At 43.1% G+C, this 26,631-nt stretch overlaps 2 protein-coding genes across 3 annotated transcripts in view; both read left to right on the forward strand.

Annotated features, from left to right (window-relative positions):
* LOC115536270 (zinc finger protein 385D) overlaps positions 1 to 13,115 on the forward strand; it is a 46,748-nt gene extending 33,633 nt beyond the window's left edge. Inside the window, exon 7 of the mRNA XM_030348052.1 lies at positions 11,543 to 13,115. Within this exon, the coding sequence (XP_030203912.1) occupies positions 11,543 to 11,785 (243 nt within the window). The 3' untranslated portion in view covers positions 11,786 to 13,115. The remainder of the gene's footprint in view (positions 1 to 11,542) is intronic.
* A 4,272-nt stretch (positions 13,116 to 17,387) lies between these two features.
* Positions 17,388 to 26,533, forward strand: sgo1 (shugoshin 1). Of its 2 annotated transcripts, none has more exons than XM_030346387.1 (10): positions 17,388 to 17,520; positions 17,698 to 17,835; positions 21,045 to 21,259; positions 21,473 to 21,525; positions 21,629 to 21,690; positions 21,829 to 22,752; positions 23,003 to 23,134; positions 23,507 to 23,671; positions 24,779 to 24,956; positions 26,082 to 26,533. In XM_030346387.1, exons 2-10 carry the CDS (start codon positions 17,700 to 17,702, stop codon positions 26,236 to 26,238), a joined length of 2,022 nt encoding a protein of 673 aa, XP_030202247.1. In that variant the 5' UTR covers positions 17,388 to 17,520; positions 17,698 to 17,699; the 3' UTR covers positions 26,239 to 26,533. The 2 variants fall into 2 exon arrangements, with proteins under 2 accessions (XP_030202247.1, XP_030202248.1); XM_030346388.1 differs by having other exon boundaries at positions 24,848 to 24,956.
* Positions 26,534 to 26,631: the final 98 nt, after the last annotated feature.

Raw genomic sequence — 26,631 nt, forward strand, 5'->3', positions numbered from 1 at the left:
TAAAAAACAGGGAAGCCTGGCTTCCCTTGGCCTCCGGGAGGAAACACCACTGGTGCTTACATACATCCTCTATGTTGGCAGGCGTCAAATGTATGGACCTCTTCTGAAAAGGTTAGGGATCTGACAGACGAATGCGATGCCCCACTCCGTTGGCCAAGCCAACTTCCCATTCGTCGAGTGAAAACACTTTGCACAAGTCCCTCTCCATTCCCTAGAAGTAGGAGAATCACCAAAATCAATCTGACTGGGGTCTATCTCTTCTTTTTTTTTTTTTTTTATCTTTTTATTCGGTTTTTTGTTCACATACAGCAATTCGCACATACAGTGTATGCAATGAATCTCGTAAGAAAATTAGCAGTTGGTAGTCTTACACAGTGTATGTTGAAAGCAACCACAGACGTGAATTGAGCCAGAATTGCTCCTATGAACCATTATTAACCCTTTCCCCTTCCCACCCACTGTTTGACAAAGGAAAAGAAAGAAAGACACATACTGAAATAAATAAAATTGAAAATGAATAATTAAATAAATAAATAAAAATAAAGGGAAAAAATAAAAGAGGTTAGGGGGGGGGAGGGGCATCTAGTCACTGTCTGGGTGAATAATAGTTCTATCTAAGTACTCCAAGAAGGGCTGCCATGTTTTGTTAAAGGCATTATCAGAACCCGCCAGTGAGAATCTAACCTTCTCAAGCTTGATATGAGTTAGGACTTCTCTAAGTCAGCTATTGAGTGAAGGTGGAAGAACATGTTTCCATTTAAACAAAATAAGACGTCTGGCCAATAGAGTTGTAAAAGCCAATACCCTGCGCTTAGACGCAGGGAGTTGAGGTGTAGTGAGTGGAGGGGAGCCAAACAGGGCCGTGCAAGGCTCAGGGTTAAGGTCTATATCAAGCACTGTTGAGAGTGTATCAAAAATTTGGCGCCAAAAGCCAGTGAGTTTCAGGCAGGACCAGAACATGTGTGTGTGATTAGCAGGTGACTGCTTACATCTATTACAACTGTCACTGGTGTCTGGATAAATCTTCGCCAGTCGGACGTTTGTGTAATACACTCTAAAAAGAACTTTACATTGTAATAAACTGTGCCTGGCACATATAGAGGATGTATGAACTAGCTTAAGGATTTGGTCCCACTGATTATCTGAAATTGGAGCTCCCAGCTCCTCCTCCCAGGTCTGTTTCAGACGAGTAGCTTGGTCAGGGTTAAGGGAGTCAATAGCATTGTAGATCACGGAAATGGAACGCTTTTGTGCAGGATCGAGGGTGAGCAGGGAGTCAATCAGAGACCCGGGTGGGTGGTTAGGGAAGTGAGGGTAGTTGGTTTTAACAAAGTGCCTGGCCTGAAGAAACCGGAAAAAATTAGATTGAGGTAATGCAAACCTAGTTGCAAGCTCTGTAAAATTAGTAAATATGTTATCTTTGTAAAGGTGCTTGACATGTAATAAACCTTTGTTACGCCACAAATTGAAGGTGGGGTCTGACAGGGAGGGTGGGAATAAATGGTTTTTAACAACCGGTGCTAAAGTTGAGGGTTCATTCAAGCCGTAGTGTTTGCGAAATTGGATCCAAATTTTTAGTGAGTTGGTAACAACAGGGTTCTGTGAAATATTATGAATCTTGAGGGGGAGTCGCGCAGTAAGGAGGGACTGTAAAGAAAACTTTGAGGACCGTAGCTCTAACTGAACACAAGAGGGGCCTATGGCAACTCCTCTGTCAATCCAATTAATGAGTTTATTAATGTTACATGCCCAATAGTATTGGATAAGATTGGGTAGTGCAAGACCGCCCAGCTTTTTGGGGAGTTGTAGGACAGCTTTTCTAATACGGGGGGGCTTATTCAACCACAGAAAATATGAAATTGTCTGATCTAGCTGCTGAAAAAAGGATTGTCTGATGAAAATTGGAATATGTTGGAACAAGTAGAGAAATTTAGGTAGAATCACCATCTTTACCAGATTAACTCTGCCGGATAGGGAGAGAGGGAGGGAGGACCAGCGAGCCAGATCAAGCTTGCACTTATCAATGAGAGGGCGAAAATTTTTGTTGAAAAGGTCATTAAAAGAAGCAGTGATGAATATGCCTAAATATCGAAACCCCTCTGTAACGACTCTAAATGGAAAAGAAGACTGTGGCATCTTCTTAGACAGGGAATTGATAGGAAGAAGTTCACTTTTATTAAAATTTAATTTGTAACCAGAATATTTGCCAAATCAGGTTAGAATGTCTGTAATAACAGGGATGGACGACGCAGGGTTTGACACATATAATAATAAATCGTCTGCGTACAGGGACAGTTTATGGGTGACATCATTCCTGGTGATGCCCTCGACTCTCCCCTCCTCCCGGAGCCAGATGGCCAGTGGTTCGATAGCTAGAGCAAACAGGAGGGGGGAGAGGGGGCATCCCTGTCTGGTACCCCGACGGAGGGCGAAAGGGGGCGACCTCACTCCGTTTGTAAGGATATGGGCGGTTGGAGATTCATAAAGCAGTCTAATCCATGCAATAGAGTCAGAGCTAAAACCAAATTTAGACAGGACATAGTACAAATACTCCCACTCAACCCTGTCAAACGCTTTCTCAGCGTCTAAAGAAATTACCACCTCAGGTAAGACAGGGTTGGGGGAGCCAATGATGTTGAGAAGTCTCCTAGTGTTAGATGAAGAGATCCTTCCAGCCATGAACCCAGTCTGGTCTGTGGAAATTAGGGCTGGTAGGGCTTGCTGCACACGAGAGGCCAGGACCTTGGCGAGAATCTTTTGGTCCACATTTAAAAGTGAAATGGGCCTATAGTTGCTACATTCAAGGGGGTCTTTGTCTTTTTTCAATAAAAGAGAAATGTTAGCTTCCGATAGGGTTGGTGGCAATCTGCCGCTATTAAAGGATTCATTATAAACGTTAACCAAATGTGGGGATATTAGGATTGAATGTGCTTTGTAGAATTCTACCACGAACCCGTCTGGGCCCGGGGATTTTCCATTTTGTAGCTGCCCGATCGCCTCCTGTACCTCAGCCGCTGTGATTGGTGCCCCTAGTTCGTCAGACAGACTGCTATCGACTTTAGGATATGAGAACATCTCCAGGGGGTTATGGCTCTTCCAAATTTCAGGTGAGTACTCAGACGTGTACAAGTCGGAGTAGAAATTCAAAAACGCATCATTTACCAATTTGGGGTCAGTGACTACTGTTCCTGATGATAGCTTTATTCTGGGGATTAGTCTTGAGAGAGCTGCAGTTCTAGCCTGATGGGCCAGGAGTTTGCCCACCTTATCACCCATTTCAAAGTACCGTTGCTTTGTTTTTAACAATTTTGATTCAACCTTGGATGTTGACAAAAGATCAAACTCAGCGTGAAATTTGAGACGTTGGTCATAAAGAGAGGGAGTAGGAGCGGCGGCATATTGTGTGTCAATACTAACTAGTTGATCTAAGAGCCATACCATCCTCTCCGTGTCCACTTTTTTCTGCCGGGAAGCAAATGAAATCGCCTGACCCCTCAAATATGCTTTACACGCCTCCCATAGAGTGCTTCTAGCGATGTCTGGGGTGTCATTTGCGTGAAAATAATTGACTATTTCCTCCTGAAAGAATCCTTTAAAATGTGGATTGTTCAGTAAAAAGTGGGAAAGTTTCCACTGTGTGCGTGTAGGGTTGTGGTTTGGGAAATTTATGACAACTGATGTAGGAGCATGGTCTGAGATCACTATACTGTGATACTCGCTAGAGTTGACCCAGTTCAGCAGCCTACTATCCACAAAAAAAAAATCAATTCTGGAATACGTACGGTGGACATGGGAAAAAAAAGAAAAGGCTTTGGTGGATGGATTGAGAGCTCTCCAAGGATCACATAGGCTAAGTTGATTTGCAAACGATCTCAGTGTAGTGGCAGAGTTTGAGAGAGTAAAGGGTTTAGACGAGGATCTGTCTAGAATCGGATCCTGAATAAGGTTGAAATCCCCACCTATAATCGGGTAATGGCTGTCTATGTCTGGGAGGGAGGAGAAAAGATCAGTAATGAATTTGTCATCATCCCATACAGGGGCATAGACACTCACTAAAATAACTGGGATGTCAAACAACTTGCCTGAAACGGCCACAAAACGCCCACTGGGATCTTCAATAGATTTGGTTGGTTCAAATGTTATGTTTTTACTTACAATAATGGCCGCCCCTCTCGCCCTTGCGGAAAATTTGGAGTGAAATACATGACTCATCCAAGGTCTTTTGATACGTGAAATCTCAGTGGTCTTAAGGTGAGTTTCTTGAAGGAAATAAATATCCCCTTTAAGTTGTCTCAAATGTGAAATCACTTTGCCCCTCTTGATTGCTCCATTGACTCCCCTAACGTTCCATGACACAAACCTGCAGCCCTGACCTTGAGGTGTAGCTGTTCTTTGCATTACTTACCCTTTGTTAAGTGAAGATGTACAGTGGCGATGCCCTGGGAGGGGGGAGGGGGGGGGGGGACAAAAAAAAAAAAAAAATACAACTAAATTCCCCATAAACACATTCAAAAACTCCTGTATAGCTTCCAGTTTCTTTATACTCACGGATCCCCATGACTTCAGCACTCCCGCAGGATTACGTGTATAACCCATTCAGTACAGAAAAAAAAGAAAAAAAAAAAAAGAAAAAAGCAATAGCTAACCAAAGGAAGTTTAAGCACCTCCAACATTATGGCTTAAGACCAATTGAACGTTACAGCAAAACAGTCAATTTATGCGGATTCACACTGATGTAGCGGACATCTTCGTATTAAACATTTAACTGATATTACCCCTAATAAAATGTAAAAGGCATGGTCAGAGGTTAAAGTTAAATGAGCCAAGTGGCAAAGCTAACCAAAACAAACAGGGGTAAACACCATACTTAGCATCGGTTCAACAAGCCCAGGTGAGATTTACAGAAGGTAACAGAGTCACAATGTTCGAAGAGCATCTTACGACACTAGTAAGAGTTCACAGTCAATGTGTGTTAAACATTATCCTGTCGAGACGCTCTTACCAGCTGGGCGAGTCATCCCGAGGCCCGTGCCAGTAGTGTTGTTAACATTAGCCGCTAATGGATTAGCCCGTACATCAGCCGATGAGACGGGTCAGTGAGGTAACCTCATGGAGCGGGCAGCGAACCCGCGAAGGCAGTGGCCTCCTCGATTGAGGAGAAGCGTTTCTTGTTGCCATCTTTCTTAGTGATTTGGAGTTTAGCTGGGTAGAGCAGAGCCGGCCGGAGGCCCAGATTGTACAGCTTAGCCATGACATCGCGGTAGGCCGCCCGTTGCTCTAACACGTCGGGGCAGTAATCCTCGTAGATGCGGACCGGCGAATCACGGTACTTCAGGTCATTCCTCCGTTTGCGGGCCTCCCGGACTATTAGCTCCTTGGTCTGGTGCCGGTGTAAGCAGACGATCACGGGTCTGGGCCTGTCTCCTTGTCGCGGTTTAGCAGCTAGGGATCGGTGGGCCCGGTCTAGCTCTGGCGGAGTTTGGAGCACCTGGTCCCCGAATATCTCCTTCAGGACATCCGAGAAGAAGGTCGTGGGTCGTGGGCCTTCAATGGACTCAGGCAGGCCGGCAATCCTGATGTTGTTACGCCGGCTTCTTCCCTCTAGATCGATGTTTTTGGTTTTGAGCTTAGCACAAGTCTCTGATAAGGTGGAGCATGATACTTCAAGAGCTTGGATGCGTTCTTCAGTTAAATTGGCGTTGGACTCCAGACTCGCAATTCGTTCACCAAAGTCAGTCACAGTAGCCTGCACCGTGTCTAGTTTAGCTTCGAGAGGGATAAACGCCGACCTGAGCTCGGCGGACAGCGTCGCTGAAATGGAGCGACGGTGTTCTTCGAGCAAGGTAGTCAGAGCGGGCATGCTAATCTGGCTAGCCATGGCAGTCGAGTCGTCTCTCAAGGTTTCTTTTTCCTTAGCCAGCCTGGTTCCGGAGGCCATGAGGCATGTGCAAACTATTACTTATTCTTACTGAGAAGTCGAATCGGGTTTGGGTTGCGAAAAGGTATGTTTTTACAGGTCAGCGCGGGAGAGCGCGATGCATGCGTCTACTCCATTCCCCTCTCCACCGGAAGTCCTGGGGTCTATCTCTTCTGATGTCTCACCAGTCACTGGCGAACTCACCAAGTCAGCTACTTGCATTTTAAGTAGTGGTGTGCCTTGAAGTATCTTCACCTCTTTCTTTGACTCATCCTTCAGTAGCAGAGAGATACATTTAGGATCAATAGCCTTACCTGGGGCTACCACAGGCTGAAACATCACACCTTGAGGCAATGGCGTGGCATCACTCGCCTCCCCCACAACTATGCCTTCAGGCTCTGACTGGCAAAAGTCCATCCATCCAATCAAACCGACAGTTTAATCTAGGTCCCCTTCGCTAACACTTTGTGAAACCATCTCTTTCTTGAGCCCAAAACAGCTGATATAGAGTACGAGCCAGAGTTTCACTCTTTTGATGGCTGCATAGAGCAGCAAGTCGGTGAGACAAGCTAGCGTTGGTGCCTAAAAACACTGGGACCTGATATGGCATGTTAGGCCAAGGAAAATCAAAGCCAACACTGACAATGTTTCTGGTTTCCCAACAAGCTCTTTAGGGAACTGCATGTTGACTACAACATATCCTAAGTATGGGTAGCTTGTATCACTAAGGGCCCAAATGGCCAAGCCAGACACTTATCTGGCACTTATCGGATGGTTACATCCGATAAGTGTTTGTCATACCATTTCTCAAAAAGAATGGACCATCGTTGTACAAGGGTGACCATTCACCTTCACCTGCACAGTAGACGGCAGACCAATCAGACCCTCAGGAAACGAGGCAGTTTTCATGGTTGCACAGCTTGTTTTCTGACCGAACAATGCGTGGTTTAATCCTTAAAATCACTGTCAGGAACAGTTTCCAGCACTTGTTGTTTGCGATATGACTGTCTTCCCCACACCGGTAACAGAAGCGGTCACCATCACTCCTAAAACTCTGCTTCTGTGCAGAAGACCCACGATCAGAAGTCTTCATTGCAACAGCAGCAGCTGCAACCTGCTGCTCAGCTACATTACCGCCTATAGACTTCATCTTCTTCTCTAATCTGTTAACTTTCTTTTGCAAAGCAACAGCTTCAGCTGCGTCCTTGCCTGACTGGAATGACTGGGATGTTAACGCGCGAACATAGGCTTCCTCTTCAACGAAAGAAGGCCTCTTATTCATCTCTGACACATGGGTTTTAAGAGCTTTGAAGTCAGCCTTCAGTTCCTCATCATGTCTGTTTCAGTCTCTGCAGACTCATCTCATGCAGCAACACTTTATACACGGGTATTCACTCTTTACCGTGTCCACTCATGTTCTTCATCCGTTCTGATCTCGGTAAGTAAATTATGGAAATCAGGAGGGTATAAGCCTTTCTTTCGTTCAACCGCAGTCTTCCAATCAGAACCAATTGCTCCACGAAGCAGCTGTTCAACTCTCACTCTGTCCTTTATCTCGGGCTGAAATACCACCTTTCTTAACCACCTTGGCCAGAATAGGTCCAAGGCTCCAGACATAGTCAGACAACTTCTGCTGTATAAGGCGAAAAGAGAAATAGAGGTCCTTGCCAGACTCTGCAGACCCAAACGCATTATCCAGTGCATTCTAATACTCTTCAGAGCTTGCACGGGTTAAGACCCCTCAAACACTCTGCAGAATCCTCCAGGATTCTGCCTCCGTTTTCCTGCTCAGGCCATTCACTTCCTGTTCTAACCAGTAATCCTCCCCAGCCGAGCTGCAATGATACCGGAGAAAATCCTAAAACGGCGATATCTATGATTCTAAGTCTGGCCTTTATTAGCTCTACTGATAGCATAAATTAAAGACTAGAGAACTGAATGTGAATTCCCTCCAGGGGGAACAGAAGGAGTGCAAAACTTTGTAAATCAGCTACTGATTTACCCTCAGTTGCTAAGAAGATTTTCAACGTCTCAACGAAAAATCATCAGGAGCAGGGGGAGTTTCATTAGCTTTCACAATCTCCCATACTGCCTCACTATCAGCAGGCCTCACTTCAGGGGGAACCCAACTTGAAGCAACCGCTTCTTTGCATGCGGAAAGAACAAAAAGGCCACCAGCATAACTGCTGAATTTCCTTCCACGTCCCCAACATCGCTAGGACATTCTCCATTTGGCCCACTGCAAGATCTTCATCTACACCGATAACCAGTATGGCATGATTAGGTTCAATGCCCTCACCTCTGCACCACTGCAAAAGCTCTGTATGCTGCCAGGCTTTATAAGCTGATTGATCCTCCAAAATTCCTTTAAGGGCAAATTACGTGCTAACCTAACAGTAATTTTACAACAAGACTACGGCAAAGAAAAGGGTTCTAAACACTACAAACCATCTGAGATGAGACACCATTTTAAGTAGTGCCCCCATGCCTTGACTATTTGCATGTCAATCAATTTCCGACATGCTGCCATTCCGACATGCTGCCAGTCAGACATGCCCCCATTCTGACATGCCCCCATTCCTAACCCTTACCCTTCCCCTAAACCCTAACCTTAACCCTAACTCCGACAATGGAAACAGAAATTGTCGGAATGGTTGGACGTTTGAAAACAATTAGACTGAATGTTTCGCCCGCCATCTTGCCTAGGATTTTTCTTGATTTTCCATTTTCTCCCTAGGTATTGCGAGAGCAAGTCGCAACCCGCGTTTGCTAGTTTGGCCATCGAAATTCTTACTTTCAAGGGGTTGTAAGCCCTCCCCCTTACCCCCTACCCCTCAATAAAATGACAATCGGGACACCCCTATCCAGTGCGTGACCGCACAAAAGTGAGGGGTAGGAGTATGGGTTTGGGTGAAGGGGTGAATTGAGGTTCAACGTTAGTGTGTCTTGGTGGGTCTTAGTGGGTAATGGTGTGTCTTGGTGTGTGTGGGTCTCTGTGTTTCTTGTTGGGGTCATGTTGTGTCTGGTTGGGTCTTGGTGTGTCTTCGTGGATCTTGAAGGTCTTGGTGTGTCTTGGTGGATCTTGGTGTTTCTTGTTGGGGTCATGTTGGGTCTTGGTGGGTCTTGGTGTGTCTTGGTGTGTCTTGTCGGGTATTGCTGTGTCCCTGTAAACAGTGAGTGAGAGTCAAGAAATCGGGGGGCATCCTTTGAACTTTATTTTTATTTACTTTTAAGCTTTGACAATTTTCTTCCCTGTATTAAGGGGAAGGGATGTGAGATAGAATTGTGGGAAAGGAGCCGGGGTGATACCGGCCAACACCTGCCTTAGAAGTGGCCAGGACAGCTTAAGTGTACAATGTTCAACATCATTTTAACTGAACCTCCATGATCTCTACAATGCCAATCCATCCACATCCCATTTCAGCATGGATAAGGTTGAAGCAATTGTGCTATAGACTATATACCCTGCCTATACCATCACTCCGTCTTTGAATCAGTAGCGGTTCCTGGCCGAGCTCACCAGGGAGGCAAACGTGAACGTGCATTCATGAACGTGCGCAGTGCACCCGCACATGCATGTCTTTTCTACACAACTTTAGAAAAAACATACTCGCGTGACGCATCGTTTGGAGGCGTCGTTAGAGAGAATAATAACTAAAATAAACTAGACACTTAACAGTGTATCAGCAGAGCACAATGCTTCAAACTTTTAATTAAACGTGCAGACAAAGTTCAACTTCATAAAGTTAAGTTCATTCTTGGTGCGAGCGTGCTGCTTAAATGTAATGCATGGCATGGCAGCCTACAGGGTCAACGACACATATCTTCCAATCATATGAATAAAATATTGTGGAAATTGCATTAAATGGAAAGAGACAATTCCTCACGTTGGGCACACGAATGCGCGACTCGTTTACCTCGTTAGAAAACCAAAACAGTAAACTAACATTTAATGGGACAGCCATCCCTGAACAACCAAGACAGAGTAAACGATATGCGTACAACAGTGTAGATTATATTAATTTCTCCTCCGGATTGTACTTTCTTAATGTTCCCGTTACAACTTCAGTTAAAGCCGCGGCATCTCTTTCTGCACTGACATCCTCAAATCCTAAGAATCGTTCGCACGCATTCCCTTTCTCATTCACATATCTAAGGATGACAGAGATCTGACACTGATGACAGAGGACACATCAGTTGTATCGTCAGCTTGCACGGCGATGAATGGAGCTGCACTAATTTCGCGATCGATGTCTGCCTTAATCACCATTGCTATGCTATGAATGATGTCGTTCTTTATGGCTTTTGATGTCCCTTTGAAAACTGTGGCTGATTCTAGATGTTGAGCTAGCAGGATCTACCTCACAGTTAGAGTCCACCAATTCAACGTAATTCCCCTTATTAAGGCTATTCAGCTGACTCATTGTGCCCACGGAAGGCCTGCTCTTGCTTCCCAAGATATACCACTGCAATAATTATTTTACGTAGTATCTCCCGATTTCTTCTCACAAGTCCATTGTGGCGCTGGGTAGCGATGCTAGCTGCCTGGCTGAGGGCTTCATCCATCCGCACACGTCCAAACAGTTTCAACTTTAAGTTGGAGTTAATGTGGCTATTGGACTTGCCATGTCTCTCCATGGCTCTTTGCAAGTTCTTCTTTAAGTCATCAAATCCAATGCTAATCCATGGTTAGGTGTAGGTGATTCATTGAACAAAATGCGAGGCCAACAGAATAATTTCCGATCAGAGCCAGCTAGCCATTCCGTCCGAGCGTAGTTCTCCTCCTTGAAGCTTCGTGAGCCACCTGCTTTTGTGGTCTGGATCAAGTTCAGTCTCGGTGTTGGTCTTCCATTCTCTTTTATGCTCAAACTGTAGCCTCGAAAATTGTGTTCTTGTATATATTGAATCATATTCTCCTCCATGTTGACATCGTTGTTAGTCGTAATCTTTGTTAGCCGCGGCAACTGACTAGAAAGAACGAATTTGCTCAGAACATTATTTAAAAAAATACTGATTTGTGATTGGTTGCAAGGAGTAGATGAGGCTGGCCTCCCTTCCTATGTTTAACATGGTATAGATGATTTACCTTGCAACAGTGAAACTGAATTGTGATTGGTTATTTTTTATTCTCAAAGGCGGCAAAAGTGGGTTTTGGCCTCTTTGCCTCCGTTCCCTTCAGTGGCCAACCCTGGACACAACATGCTGAGAGTAACGTCGGCCAGCCTCCACGCCTGCAAAGGCACTTCGCAGTTGTTGTTTTTTAACATTTTCTACATTTTCATGTAATTATACAGTAATAAACACACATTGCACATAGATAATTTTGAAAAATAAATATCTTTTAATAATAATTTATTTTAATTCTTTTACGAAAATCACGATGCGTTGCCTCCGTTGCCTCCTCTAAGGAACCGCCACTGCTTTGAATGCTCTCTCCAACTTTATTGCCCTGGTTTTCTCACTTTGCCACGTGCATGCTATGTGCACTGTAATGCTTAATGCAATTTCCCCTCAAGCTCTGACCGTTTCTCCCCCCTGCTTCTTTGGGATACACCTTAGTTGGTTTATCATTGTAAAGCCTCCTTAACACCGTGGCATAACGTGTTCGTTCTGTCCTCTCTGCAGGTCTGCCTTGCACTGCGGAAGGAGCCCGACCTGGCCAAAACCCTGACCAGCTCCACCTGTCTCCTCCACCGACACCTTAGCGCTGCTTCAGTGGCAGCCATGGTCCCCTTTCACCTCCGGCCCGTGTTCACCTCCAGCCCCGCCCTCTTTAAGAACCAGCAGCTCCAACAGACTCTGCTGCATCCGGCGGTCATGCCCATCTGCTCCTCCACACACACGCCGCTTTTGTTCTCGCCCTTCTGACTTGGATTACAACTCGGACAGCAATAAAACAAACTGGAAGTTCCTCTCATTTTGATTATTTGTTTTGCTTATTCTTTATGTCTGTGTTTTCTTTATGGGGGTTTGAGCTTATGCCATATTTGCGTGAGCCTAAGGCGGCAAGGACCCGGGGCCTTCAGACAATAACCACCCACACACACAGAAATCCCGAGGCCATCTGATGTGATAGATATTCTTGGACTAATCTCAAAACATAGCCCTGACTACATATCTTTGGACTTTGGCGTAATGTAAAACCATCAATCAGGATTGCGTTGTGATCAGCTGCAGATACAGTATGTGCAGAAAGATGAACTTGTTGGAAAGTGAATACAAGTCTCCTTTGCAGCAAGGATTGCTGCACAGAGATGGTCTTCTCCATGAGAAGACCATCTCTCATGGTTTCCCTTGTCAAAGCATCCGTTTGATCATATGGCGCCATCCACTGAACAAGAAACACATGTGGCTGCTACTTCGGTGTGTGTGTGTGTGTGTGTGTGTGTGTGTGTGTGTGTGTGTGTGTGTGTGTGTGTGGTGCGTCTCCTACAGATGTAGTCTTTTTAGGGGTACCGCAGTTTACTGCATGGTTGCTGTGCTGACGATACACATAGCAGAAGAGGATGAAAGAGAGTTTTGCATTAAAAAAAGATGCCATCTTTTTCTGTTCATCGGAAGACCTGCTGTATTCATCACTTATTTAGTTTCAAAGGATTCACATTTTCTGTAACTTAACAAAGTTGTATCTCTGTTCCCTGGTCAACCAAGTCTTTATGAATCAGTAAAGTATTTAGACCGCAAATTAAAACCACATGTAAGAAGTCTTCCTTGGTGGCTGAAGAAGCTGTAGGTTATTTTCCAGATGTATGTGACTATAAACCCTAGCATGAAGGATTTCAGATTTGTATTATTTTCTAATAGTAATGGTGTTGAATTGTGAATGGCAGAATCTTAATGACAATCCTTGCAGGTGTGTGTGTGTGTGCCTGAGAGTACCTCAAACATCTATCTATATTTTTGATAGATCTTAAATTGTCCATGTATTGGATTTTAAGATAAATATAGAAACAGTAATGATATGGTATGATATGATATGACCATATCCTCCAGATATGGTCCTGCTGAAGCATATAGAAAGGAGAAGAAAAGTGATAAATAAAATGCATTAAGTACACATCTCTCTGCTGCTGTGGAGGCATTGTCACGCTCAAAATGAAAAGCCCCTTTGCTCTCTCGCTCTACTAATGTGTGTGTGCCCCAGTAGTCACGGTCTGGAATCCGTGGATAAGACAACCCATCTAGATCAAAGTAAACATCTCCTCTTTCAAGAAGTCATTCCTCTGCCTCTTCATACTCTCTCGTCCTCTGGGCTTCATGTGTGCAACCATACCCAACCACGCTCATCCTGCCACGGTTCCTCATACTGTTACCAAAATACGATGAACGATAGAGGACATCCAGATGAAGGCTCTCCTTGATTATCTATCTGGTAGCTCTACTCCTATTCCTCAGCCCCCTTCGTCTCTATGGAAGGCAGAGCAGGAATGTTGCGCGTTCTTTCATCGTTGCCTGGAGGACATTAGCTTTTACTTCTTTTAATTAACTAGCTCTATTGTTGTTATGTACTAAATCTCTGTTATGGTGGGTGCAATATGGTAGATATTAGAGACTGTTATCCAGCCACGGTCGAAGAGGAGTTGTTTATTCGCAAGACGCATCCAAAGGGCATTTTGATATCTTTGTCTCTGTCTTCCTTGCGTTGAAGAAGCTCTAAAGCCCTTTAGGGATGAATGTCTTGCTTAATAGCACCCCTAAAAAGCTTTATTGGCATGAGAAACAAACATTTACATTGCCAAAGCAGATTAACAATAAAGAGGTCAAAGTATAAAACATTCAATACAAAACCTACACACGATATGAGAATATTAAGTACTTGAGGTTTGTACAGTGTTCCCTGTAGCTCTGTTGCTGTTGTTGCACTCAAGGCGTATAGTTTGTTGAGGTCGCTGCTGTTTGGTCCATTTGAGGGCCTGTTTGAGCAGCCAGGGGACTGAGCTGAAAGAGAAATGGAGAGACAGAGAGAAAGAGAGAGGACGAAAGAAATGTCTCCATGTGGTTCTTCATAGGCATAGCTGGAAGGTACAATGCCCCCCCCCCGCAGAGCTGTCTATCTAGAGCCCTGGAGATTATGTGATTGGCTGGACTGGAACAACTCTTCAAACGATCCAGATCCTCAACCTTGTGAATATTAACCCAAAAGTATTGTGACGGAAACAAACAAATACATTTATTTTATTTTGGCTTTGACTATCATTAATCACAGAAACAGAGATTACCTAACAAGCATGCTCTGTTGTTGTGATATGAACGAGGAGGAGCCAGGCATTTGCTGTGGCTCATCCCACAGTCTCAACATATATCCAGCTCATTACAAACACTAACCCACTATTTTCCGAGAAAGTTCTTCTTCCACTGTTGGCTTTGACTTGATTTTACACACGTATGTAGTAGGAAGTCCGTTTTCATTACCTGACTTCTGTTTTATACTCTGACATTGAAATCAATCCCTTTTTGTGTGTCTCATCTGTCTCTGTGTCTTTCTGTCTGTCTGTTTGCCTACCTACACCTACCTGCCTGCCTCTTTGACTATCCGTCAATGTCTGTGTTTACCTGCCTGTATGTCTGTCTGACAGAACAGTTGCGCTCTGTCTTTTTGTATCCTTCTGAGCCACCACTTGGGGTGTCACCATGTTTGTCCCCCCATAAGGAGCCTGTGTTGGCTGATGGCTCCCCTACCTCTACTTATGCAATCCAGTGACTGAGGGGCACTAAATTCAATTAAAAATATAACCGCAAGCGGTGATTAACAGGGTCTGAGCAAAATGAAAAGTCAAGAACACATTAATGGAAGATATATAAATATGACATATAACTATGAAGAAAATATGTTGATGTTTCCATTAATGCCATACTGTGCCTTGGCTTTCAGGTGACTGGGCTGCAGAGCAGTGGCCGAATGTCATGTTCATAATTGTCTAATCGGAATTCGAACTCTTAAACTAAGCATCACCAGTACAAGGCATTATCCCATTGAGCTACTGACAAACCTGAAATGTAGCCTCATTCACATGGTGAAAATGTCTATTGATAAGCACACAACATCCAGAAAGCTCCAAGCAAACATTTCTCAAATGAATTAAGGGTTTTCTTTTAAGCAAACACCTGAAAAATCTTTGAAATTCTGGGGAAATTCAACATTCAACAAATGGAAGAAATATTAATATGACAGAGTTCATTATGAAGGAAAATGGTTAACGAAGAAGTTTCCCTAAATGCCATATTGTTTCTTGGCAGACCGATTCTTGGAAACGAATGAGCAGGAATGTTGATTGCCTGATGAATTTCAGGTGCTGTTCAATGTTGTGTTTCTTAAATGATTGGCAATGACAGAATGTCGTGTTCAGTATATTCATAATGCTCTGATCAGGATTCTAACTCCAAACCTAAGGATCACCAGTACACAGCATTATCCCGTTGAGCCACTGGAATTCCTCAACTGCATAAAAGCCTCATTCACATCGTGAAAATGTCGATTGATAAGCACACAACATCAAAAAAACTCCAAGCACACATTTCACAAGAGAATTAAGGGCTTTCTTAAAAGAGTACAGATCTGAAATGTGCACTGTTAATGGTATCCACCTAATGATAGCCGTATGGTAGTTATAAAATAACAAAATGGTCATATAGGCAAAATGGGTTGAGACTGTGGACATTTGGCTTTTCTATGAAATTATGGGAAAAGTAAAAAGTTTTAGAGCAGAAGACCAGGGTGAAAAAGATACATCTGATTTTAGAGATTCATATGATGAAAGAATTTTGAGTCCAGGTCAATCTGGTAAGGAGAAATAAGGCTATTTCATACTTTTTTAAAATAGCGTCACCTTTGGGGGCATTCAAAAAACGTTACAGAAACAATAGGGCTTTGAGCTTTGCTGCTTGGACCCCTAAAAAGCTTTACAGGCATGAGAAACAAACATTTACATTGCCAAAGCAGATTAACAATAAAGAGGTCAAAGTATAAAACATTCAATACAAAACCTACACACGATATGAGAATATTAAGTACTTGATATATAAAAAGTAAATTGTGGGATATTATAAAAATGGAAGTATCTCCTATTAACAGATACATTAAAGATATTCAGTATTTACAATATGGAGGATGCGTGCAATAGGGCAATCATTTTGGAAAATGTCAGTCGAGGGAGATTAGTCTATTTATGGGGAGTTTGAGGTCCTTCTCTCATCACAACTAGGTCGGTCACGGTGTTCAGGTATTCTGCAACTGTGTATTCTCTGTTAAGGGACAAGCATGCAAACTGAATCTGGATTTTGGTGGTCTCTTTCCAACGTGCCAAATAGTTTTCCTTTTTTTTCTGATCATTTGGTTTTGCCTGATGTAGTGGTTGTTGTGTGTGGGCCAGCGGAGTCCCAGGACAAGCTGGCTAAGGAGACACTTTTCTGGATGTAACTCTCTGTGGGTCACCCAGTTGCTATCGTAATTTGACAAAGGTTATTGCCAATGTCAGTGTCAGTCATCATTTTTGGATGGTTGGTGACATATAAGAATGTTAATGTTGATAATTCAATGTGATTAAGTTAACTTGATTATGTGAATCAAGGTTTCAATTCCTTCTCAATGTTTTTTTACCCACCCTTTAGAGGGGATAGGACTCTGAAGTCCTTTGAGATGACAGCCCAGCACATACTTACTGTCAATCTGTCAATCTTTCTATGTGTCTGTCTGTCTGTCTGTCTGTCTGTCTGTCTGTCTGTCTGTCTGTCTGTCTGTCTGTCTGTCTGTCTGTCTGTCTGTCTGTCTGTCTGTCTGCTGTCTGTCTGTCCTTCTATCTATTTGTCTATCAATCTATCTGTTTATGGGTCCATCTAACCTTCCATCCACTCATCCATCGTTCTCTCTATTTTGGTTAAACTTTTTAAGAATTCCATTATGCCTTATTAGTTAACAGATATTTAAGTTATGCATTTATGAATAGTTATCTAGTATAATATCTAGTATTAAATTGTATTATATATAGTATAGTATCTAGTATAATATATTGTATAATATCTAATATTATACATAGCATTATGCATAGTATAATATCTAGTATAATATTTAGTATAATAAATAGTATTATACACAGTATTATATACAGTATAATATATAGTATAATATATAGTATAGTGTGTAGTATTCTATATAGTATAATATATAGTATGATATGCACTATAATATATAGTGACTATAGTATATAGTATTATATATAGTATATTATATAGCATACTATATAGTACAGTATATAGTATTATATATAGTATAATATATAGGATAATAGGATAATATATAGTATTATATATTAGAATATATAGTTAAAAATATAGTAGGATATATAGTATTACGTATAGTATAATATATTATAATATATTATATTATATATAGTAGAATAAATAGTATTTGGCTCCATCTCGTGGCCATCGTCGGTCAGTACAGGGGAAGTGACGTAACACTTTGCTGTGTGCCAATCATCAGTCGCAGCGGACAATTTGAATGTGAAGCAACAGAGAAAAACGGAAGCATAACTGAAACACGCTACTTCTTTATCTTATTTACCTTCCAAACGAATTTGGATATTATTCATGACAACATAAAACAGGTACGGTCTGTTTGCTGTTGAAGTTAAGGAGCCTTTATTAGACAGAGTTGGTCGGCGGTTAAGTTAAATCCAGCATGCTAGCATTAACATGAAACCTAGCCCTAACCCTGTGGGTCTTTAGGCCTCCTCCTGATGATCCCCACCACTGATCTATATTATCATTGTCATTATCATAAGATATGGCGAGGGAAAGGGGGCAGAAGAAATCCTTCAAGCAAAGTCTGGACGACATTAAAGAGAAGATGAGGGATAAGAGGACCAAACGGCTGGCTGGTGCCTCAGCCCCAAGAGGAAAGAGGATCAACAAGACAAATGGTGAGGGACGACCACTCAATAGACAATGATCGTATGTTCGGTTCATGTTACAGCAGTATTACGTTAATAACAAGTATATATAGGAATGCGTTTATTGCAATATACCAGAATGTATTGCAGCTCATTGCATATGCTCAATCAGACCGTGGTGAAGTTAGTTTGATGTTGCATATTCGACAGATTTTCGGATATTCATTTCCTATGGAAAATTGCTTTTTGCTCAATAGCTTCTGAGTTATTGGACCCAGACAACCCACACTAATGCAGACTTGTCTTTCTATGTAGTACTAACAAGACACACCTCACTCAAACACTAAACACCCCAGACCAATGCAGAACTATTTTGCTATGATATACTAATCAAACACACCTTATTCTATGTTTTCCCACTACAATTTTATTCATTTTCTAAAGAAAAATGCAGAGCCCTTCTGGTATATGTGTATTTTTTGGTTAATTTATTAATTAATTGTACTTTTTTGCACCTACTATTTCATTTACAATATTCTTCTTCCAGATATCAGAAAACAGATTTTGGCTTTATCTTCCACCAGGGGCACCAGCAGGAGCATTGGAATGGAACAAAGTATTTTTCCATTCAGCATTTTGTTTCTATATTTCAGTGATCATTTCATTATGTGGACTTACCCAAAGAACATTTAGACGATGCATTATCGGGCTACACAAGCCCGGAACTGTGCCTACGCTCGATGCAACAATATTGAACAAAAAGCCATTTTCAATATTAAATGAATGGTTTGTCTTTAAAGAGGCACTATGAAAACATTAAAATAGGAGGTGCAAAACCAGTTGCCTTGCAGTGCCCAACTCGGTACACTTGGGGGGAGAGAGCTGAGAGTGATGAGTTGTATTAAGTCAATGGTAGACTATATACTATCGAAAGGTACTCAGCATTCCATGTCAAACTGTATGGTGTGAGTTACAATGACTGATATATGCTGATATGCCCCCCTCCACAGATGACTACCATTCATTTAAGCCCTTACTTGTGCTTGTACTCAAAGGGGTTCTTATTTGATTACAGTATGGATTGTCGGTGAACAGGCATTTTTTTCTCTATCTTCAAAAATACACTGAGAAAAATTGACACTGATACTTTTACATTTGTCAAAATTTCATTTATCATTCTATATTGATCTACTTTGACAAAGACATATGGGGCTAGGGCTCAGTGTGCTTCTAAGATCACAACTATCCTATATTACCCATATTACTAAAATGTTTAAACTGTGTACTAGACACAGTTATTGTGTCTGTTATAATCTGATCTAGAGTCTCAGCTTTCAAAAGAGCCCGTGCACGTGATTATGAGTATGTGAGAACAGTGCAATACAATAGAGAAGTCAAGACATGTCAGGTTTATTTATATAACACATTCAACACAATTTTAAATTGACCCAAAGTGCACACAAAATAAAAGAAAAAAAAAATATATAGAAGATAATAAAATACAAATAATTAATTAAAAGTGAAAATAAGTGAATCAATAGAATAGTGCTAAATAGAAAAGATAAAAAAAACAAACATCAAATGAATAACAAAGATAATAATTTATGTAAAAAAGGAATAATGATCTGAATATTATTATTGACTAGGTGAAGAAATACTACCAGGCTGATGATACTGGTGATACAGTTCATAAAATAAAGATCAAACAAAGACAATGTTGGGTGGTGGGGTTGGGGTAGGTAGGGGATGAATGAATAATGCTGATGAAGAAAATAAAATAACAACCAAATGGAAATGATTGAATGTTAAAGGCCAGGGAAAAAAGATAGGTCTTTAAATTAGACTTAAAACTACCGATAGTGGAGGAGGGTTTTATATAGAGCGGCGAAGTCACGCCCCTTACGGTAGAGCCCATTGAAAAATATGAATGGGTTTCAATGGAGAGAAAGTAATTATTTTCTGATCCCAGTCTTTCTATGCCCCGGATTACATATAAATTGTTTGTGGATTTAAATGCTAATTTTTCATGCAAAGAAAACTAAACATTTTCGTGAAGAAGTTTGATAATGTTAGGTTTTTTCCAAGGGGAGGATAAAAGCATTAAAAGAGGTGAAAACCATTATAAGTTGGCATGTGGAGGGTTTCAGTTATGCCGATGGGGAGATTGTCTGTCTTGTCCACGCCAGTCGCAAGGAGCGTGACGGCACATACGAGACATGTAGTCTTTCTCATTGTGTTTTCGCTACAGCCTTTAACTGTACAATCGCACAATAAACGGTCAAACTCTTCGAATGGTTTTCACCTCTTTCGATGCTTTTATCCTAGACTGAAAAAAATATATAAAGACCGACAATTACTTTCTCTCCATTGGAACCCATTCATGTTTTTCGATCTTATAGGTCCCATGGGCTCTACCGGAAGGGGCGTGACTTCGCCACTCTATGTATAGGGAGGTTATTCCAGAGGCGGGGAAAGAAAGCCCTATCAACTTTGGTTTCTAGGCAAGAGTTTGGGACAGATAGCCTAATAGTTAATGAGAGGAAAATCTTAAAGGCCGAGAATGACAGTAAGGACTTAGTAGGTCGCTTAAATAATGGGGTGCCAACCCATTAAGGGCTTTAAAAACAAAAAGCAAAACTTGCAAATCCATTCTAAATTTGATAGGTAACCAGTGAAGTTGGGCCAAGACAGGAGTTATGTGCAACTGATAAGGACAGTAGGCACATTGTAATTTTGGGAAAATGGCGTGCAAGACATATAGTGTGGTGTGTCTTATTAGTGCTACTTAGCAGAACAGATTTACATCGGTCTGGGTCCCATAACTAGGAAGCTATTGAGCAAAAAGCCGTTTTCCAAAGGAAATGAATGGGATTCTTAAAATATTTAAATAAAATAGGAGGTGCAAAATATGAATTTTTAGTGAGGTGTATTTTGTTAGTACCACATAGCAGGACAGGTCGGCATTGGTCTGGGGTGTCTAGGTCCCAAAACTTGGAAGCTATTGAGCAAAAAGCAATTTTCCATAGGAAATGAATATCTGAATATCTGTTGAATAGCCAACATCAAACTAACTTCTCAAGCAGAGAGTTTCTTTGGCCTAATAAGCTACAGTTTAGTTTAGTTTAAATGTAAAACATGACATCCGTATATTTATTCAAATCAAACTGCTCCTGTATAATATGCTGCCCAACCAAAGTAAAATAAAACATTAAACTACCGGATCTTCCTTGGTCCATCAGTGTGTAACTCGAGCGGCAGCATCCTGCAGGGGGTGCAGCAGAACAACACGGCGCTGGCGCTGGCCCTGCAGGCGGAGAAGGAGAAGCTGAGGCAGGCCTACGGGGTGGTCCTGCAGCTGAAGAAGGAACAGCAGGCGCTGTTCCTCCACCTCTTGCTGCTCAAGAGGAGGATCCGGGACCAGGAACTCACGGACCAGGACGCCACGGCAAGGAAGGTGAGCGAGTCTTTGGTGTTTTGATACCTCCTAGTCCTAGAAGAGCAAGGCATTCATGTTAGTTAGTAAGTACGTTAGTCCTCCAAGGTCAGGGGTATATGAGGTCTCAGCAGCTGTTGCCTGATCCTAATGTGTTACAATGGAAGAACGTTGAGTTCGGTTCTATGTGTTTGTAATTCCTTCCTGAATTCCATTATCTTCTTTTTCTTTTAGTGTGACTCCACTTCTATTGAAGCTGCCTCCCACAATCCTTTGGAATTGTCAAGGTAAAAGTCGCAACTGAAATAATTAATCATCAATAACAATTATAATTCTTTATCATATACTGACTTTAGTCATGTAATACTTGTTATTTTTACCATGTTTCAGGCAAACACAGATTACCTCTCACAAATCCCCTGTATCAGAAGAAAAGCCAACTGTAATTCAAGGTATTCACAAAACTAGTAATACAATTTAAGGGACCTCACACAGCTTTTAATTTGACACTAAATGTAAAAAAGTTAATATAAATGACAACCATTGCAATGTCCGTCTGGCAACACGAGTAATAACACGGATGTGTCCAGGACCCCCGGCACCTGAAGAGGCCGGGGAGAGTGCCTTCGTCTTCACCCTGCCCTCCACTGTGGGCGTGAGGCGCCGGAGAGCGGAGAGCTGCACCCGGAGACGCTCCCAGCAGACCCAGCAGCGGTGCTCGTTCAGCAAACCTGGGGGCTCTGTGGACACAATGGCGGAGGGCATGCTGGTGGCGGGGGGGCTGTTGACGGCGAGCCCCATACACAGTGACTGTAGCGCACAGAACCCAAGAGCATCACCGCCAGGAGGAGCGACTGCAGGGCCCGCCGACCCTATCGGCTCCGATCGGATCCAGCACTCCACCCCCGAGCCGCTCCCTGCTATATCCACACACCAGCCGCAGCCTCGCAAGAAACACACCCAGCAGCAACAGCCACAGCGGGTCAAACAAGAGCCCGCCGCGCGGAACCCCGAGAGGTCTCGCAAGGGGGAGCGGGGCCCTTTGAAGAAACCCTGGGAGAACACCAAGGTCAGCAGAACCCGCTCCAAGAGTCGGGACCGCTCAGCCAGGCCCCCTGCCGCACAGGGTCCGCCGGCCGACAATCTCAACACCTCACTGGGCTTCAACGACACGTTCGACTTCGACTGCGAGGAGGCGGTCCACCTCACCCCGTTCAAGGCCAAGGCCGAGGCGGCACAGGCCGAGACGGCACAGGCCGAGACGGCCGTCCACAGAGACGGGGAAGGAGAGAGCCCGCTGACGAAGCCACACGCAGGTACCCCGGGGGAATCCCCCCCGGGGGAATCCCCCCCGGGGGAGCCCCCCCTGTCCTCGCCTGAGTCGGAGGGGGAGCTGTACGTCCCTCGGAGGGGCCGGAGGAAACGCAGCTCCCCAGAGAAGAGCAGGACGCTGCCTGGGCGCAGGGGGAGAAGGGTCACCAGGGTGGTCCTCCACCCACAACAGGAAGTGTCCGGTGAGCATTTCAGAATAATAACAATAATTGTTCATTTTGTTTATAAAGCAATTTCATTTACACAATCTCAAAGTGCTGTACAGTGAAAAGTAGAGTAAAACAATAAAACGCAAACTCAATACTTAGTGCCTTCCTATATAAAATGGTATTCAGGCTTGTTTGTGTTTTGTTGTATTAGGATGTTGATCTATAGAGTTAGTCACTAACTTCGATGTACATAAAAATGGTGTGTGTGTGTGTGTGTATAAAGTCTTTAGAGACAAGGAAACAGAAAATACGGCTATGGTGCAAGAGAGTAAGGCGCCTCCTTGCCCTGAATCCCCTGATTGGATGTCCTCCAGAAGCCCCGCCCCAAAAACGGCCAACCAGGAAAGCCCATCAGGTTAGTCTCGAGGAATAGGCCTGTCCTTTGTTTCCTGAGGGCACCTCTACTGGTTAACATCCTCACTGATGGGTGGATGTGTGATCATCCCTTCAGGGAAATTGAGGCATAACCGCAACATCAGTACAAGCAAATGAGAATAAAAAAGGAATTTAAAGGAAAAATTTAATTTGGTTGACTCTGGTGATCTCAGTCAAGCCAACCTATGAAGAACTCCCATAGCACTCCTCAGAGCAACGTTAATAATAATAATGCATTGCATTTGCATAGAGCGTATATATATATTTTTTACCGCTTTTAACGTTAGCTTGTGTGCGTGTGTGTGTGTGTTCGTGTGTGTGCGTGTGTGTGTGTCTGTGTGTGTGTGTGCAGAGCTCCAGCAGGCGGGCGTGCTGGTGGTGACGCCGGGCCTGAAGGCTGAGATGATGAGGATAGACAGCGTCCTGTCCATCTCCATGGACCCTTCTTCTTCGGACCCCACGACCCCCGCCTTACCCAGCAAACGCCCCCGGAAGACCACCAACATATGCAAGAAACGTAAGCCCCCCACCCCCCCCCCCTCCTTGGCACCCTGGTGGGTGTAGGGTGTCATCTGGGTGTAGGGCAGTGTTTCGGTTTCCAAACGCTTTGGTCGTCTGAAACAGGGTTCAATATTAAAGGTCCCATGGCATGCTTCTTTATGGATGCTTTTATATAGGTGTTAGTGGGCCCCTAATACAGTACTTGAAGACGTTCAATAAATTCAGCCTTGGTGCAGAATTACAGACACTACAAGCCAGTCCCACAATGAGCTTTCCACATACGTGCTGTTTTTTAGAGGCGGGTCAAGGTGGAGGGTGGGGGTGTGGCCCTGAGCAGCTTGCGCCCACGCTGCGCTCGTGTTTACAGTAGATGTAACGCATTGGCGAGGCGCACCCAGCTTGTGGCCGTGTTCTGTAAATATCTAGAACACTCCGGGTGCTCCGGCGGGAGTCCTTGAGCTCTATAATTAGATAATATCATATTATACATAGATATCATATAATATATATTATCATGCCGAGTTCCCCCCGCCGGAGCTGCTCGTCCACTGGTCCACACAAAAAAAAAGTCCCCTTCAACAAAACACACACACACTTGGTGCTTGTACGTCGTAGCTCCTTGGCAGGCCAAATTCCCCGGGGCGGGCAAGGCAGAGAAAGGGGAGGTAACGTGGCCCCATATGACGACATATTGGGCTAAATTCGAAATCGGAGGGTCTGAGCTTTCATTTTTCAAAGGCGGAGCATGATACCTAGAGCTCGTTTTACACCTAACGTCATCTCTAGCCACTGGGGGACCATAAGCAGGCTAGGGGAACTCATAATAATCATGCCATGGTACCTTTAAGATCATTTGAGGTTTTACTTTTTTACCTGCCATGGCAAAATAATCTAATCTGATCTTTGCAAACTGTGAGAGAATTGCCGATACATTTTACACAAGATTGATAGCCATATATCTTTGCTGTTTATTCTGCACAGGTGTAGGCATTCCATTTGTCCTTTCAAAGATTTGTCTGTGTGTTTTTTCTCAGTGCACAAACTTCCCTCCACTTCACTTGTACATGAGTACATCCTAATGAACACCCCTTCCTCTCTTTCTCGTTCACCTCTTCACATACAGGTGGGTTTGGTGTGAAGTCAGTGGGGCGGGGCTTGAGTCTGTGTGATGTGACCAACATGTCCCCCACAGCCTATTTGAAGGTCCCAGGAGCGGGGTCCTGCCCCTCCGACGGCTCCACACCCAGCCGCAAGAGACGCTGCACCTTGACGGTGGACTACAAGGAGCCGTCACTCGGCGCGTGAGTAGTGCCCACGTAGATCGCAGCACTGATTGAGATGCCTTTTTAGTAGAGCTGTCAAGCGATTAAAATATTTAATCGTGATTAATCGCATTAATGTCATAGTTAACTCACGATTAATCGTGATTAATCGCAAATTATTTTTCTATGCTAAATATCCCTTGATTTTTTTGTCCCATAATTCTTCTCATTTTAATTCTCTTATCAACATGGTGAAGTGCATCGGCTTGCCTTGTGCAAATGATTTTTTATTGATAACAACATTGGCATACTGATCAAAACAGGACGATACAAAAAAAGAGCCTATAGTGCAATTAAACGACTGCTTTGAACAAATGTAATTTGAACATAGCAGTCAGGCTACTGCTTCTTTGTTTTGATCCAAAAAAAAAAAAAAAAAAAAAATATTTTTTTTGTAAATAAAATAATTGCGTTAATCGCGCGATAATTTGTTTAACGCCGTTAAAATTGGTTTGCGTTAACGCCGTTAATAACGCGTTTAACTGACAGCTCTACTTTTTAGATATGTGTGCTGTTATTGTGGCATTAGATATCGAAATAAACAATATACCTCAATTCTCAAATGGTAATGAGATATTGGAGATTAGATCAGAACACTTTAGGGTCCACTAACAGTGACGTATAAGTATCTACTACGACCAGTAAGAAACAAAAGTTTAAACAGATGAAGGGAACGGGTATTTGGTTAGGTTCCATGGGTGCCCTTAAATCCTTCAGCGTATCGCCAGGATACGCGTACCCCACTTTGACAACAGTGGGTCTAGACGTTGCAGTTACAGGGGGTTTCCTATTCTTTGATGCCTAGAGCGTTTATGTTAAATATCTGTTTCCACAAATCCTGTTTATTCCCACCAATCGGTGTCTTGTAAACAGATTTGTGGTTGAATGCTGCTGTTGTGTGCTTATAATTGGGTCCATTGAAATTCTTGTGACGAGGCAAGGGGCATCGACTTGCTACTTAAATGCACATTAGGGACAATGCATACAAAAAGCTCAAGTAAAGCTAAGAAAATAAAATCTAAAATGTCAGTTGCGTGTTAACACATCCTGTATTTACAACACCGACCACATCGGGTTGTTAATGCGTTTTTCGATTCCTGCCAGGAAACTGAGACGCGGTGACAAGCACACAGACCTGCAGTTCCTGCGGTCCCCGATCTTCAAACCAAGCCCGGGGGCCCGGCGGTCTGTGAAGGGGGCGTCCAGGAAGAGCCAGCAGCCGCTGCTCAAGTACAACGAGTCCTTTGTGGGATGCCGCTGATGCTTCCGGATCTGGGCTTGTTGATTATATGAGCGATGTTTTTATGTGATTTGGAGCAGGCGGGATTATTGTGATTAGAAACTGAAACTACTTTTCCAACCTAAAACGTAGTGAATTGTATTTTTTTAGGTCATTTCTTTTGTAAATGGTTTCTGTGACCTTGAACTTCATGGGGGCCTTAACTAATGGGAGCGTCAGAATCCCTAACTTGAGCCTTTTATCGTCGATGTCTTCATTTCATTTAACATTTGTTTTTTGATTTTTAATGATAATAAACATTGAGATTATATATACATGTAAGGCAATACGATCCCCATTATCTAAATATATAAATATTATATCCAAAATTGCTGTGGCCAAACAATGGTTTTCAAACCACACACAGACGACACA

The sequence above is a fragment of the Gadus morhua genome, chromosome 22 (assembly GCF_902167405.1).
Source record: "Gadus morhua chromosome 22, gadMor3.0, whole genome shotgun sequence".
Classification (NCBI taxonomy): Eukaryota; Metazoa; Chordata; class Actinopteri; order Gadiformes; family Gadidae; genus Gadus; species Gadus morhua.

Coding starts and splice junctions, on each gene's coding strand:
- sgo1 (XM_030346387.1), top strand. CDS start 17,700: ATGGCGAGGGAAAGGGGGCAGAAGAAATCCTTCAAGCAAAGTCTGGAC. Junction 21,526..21,628: donor AATCCTTTGGAATTGTCAAG/GTAAAAGTCGCA, acceptor ACCATGTTTCAG/GCAAACACAGATTACCTCTC. Junction 23,672..24,778: donor CACCAACATATGCAAGAAAC/GTAAGCCCCCCA, acceptor CTTCACATACAG/GTGGGTTTGGTGTGAAGTCA.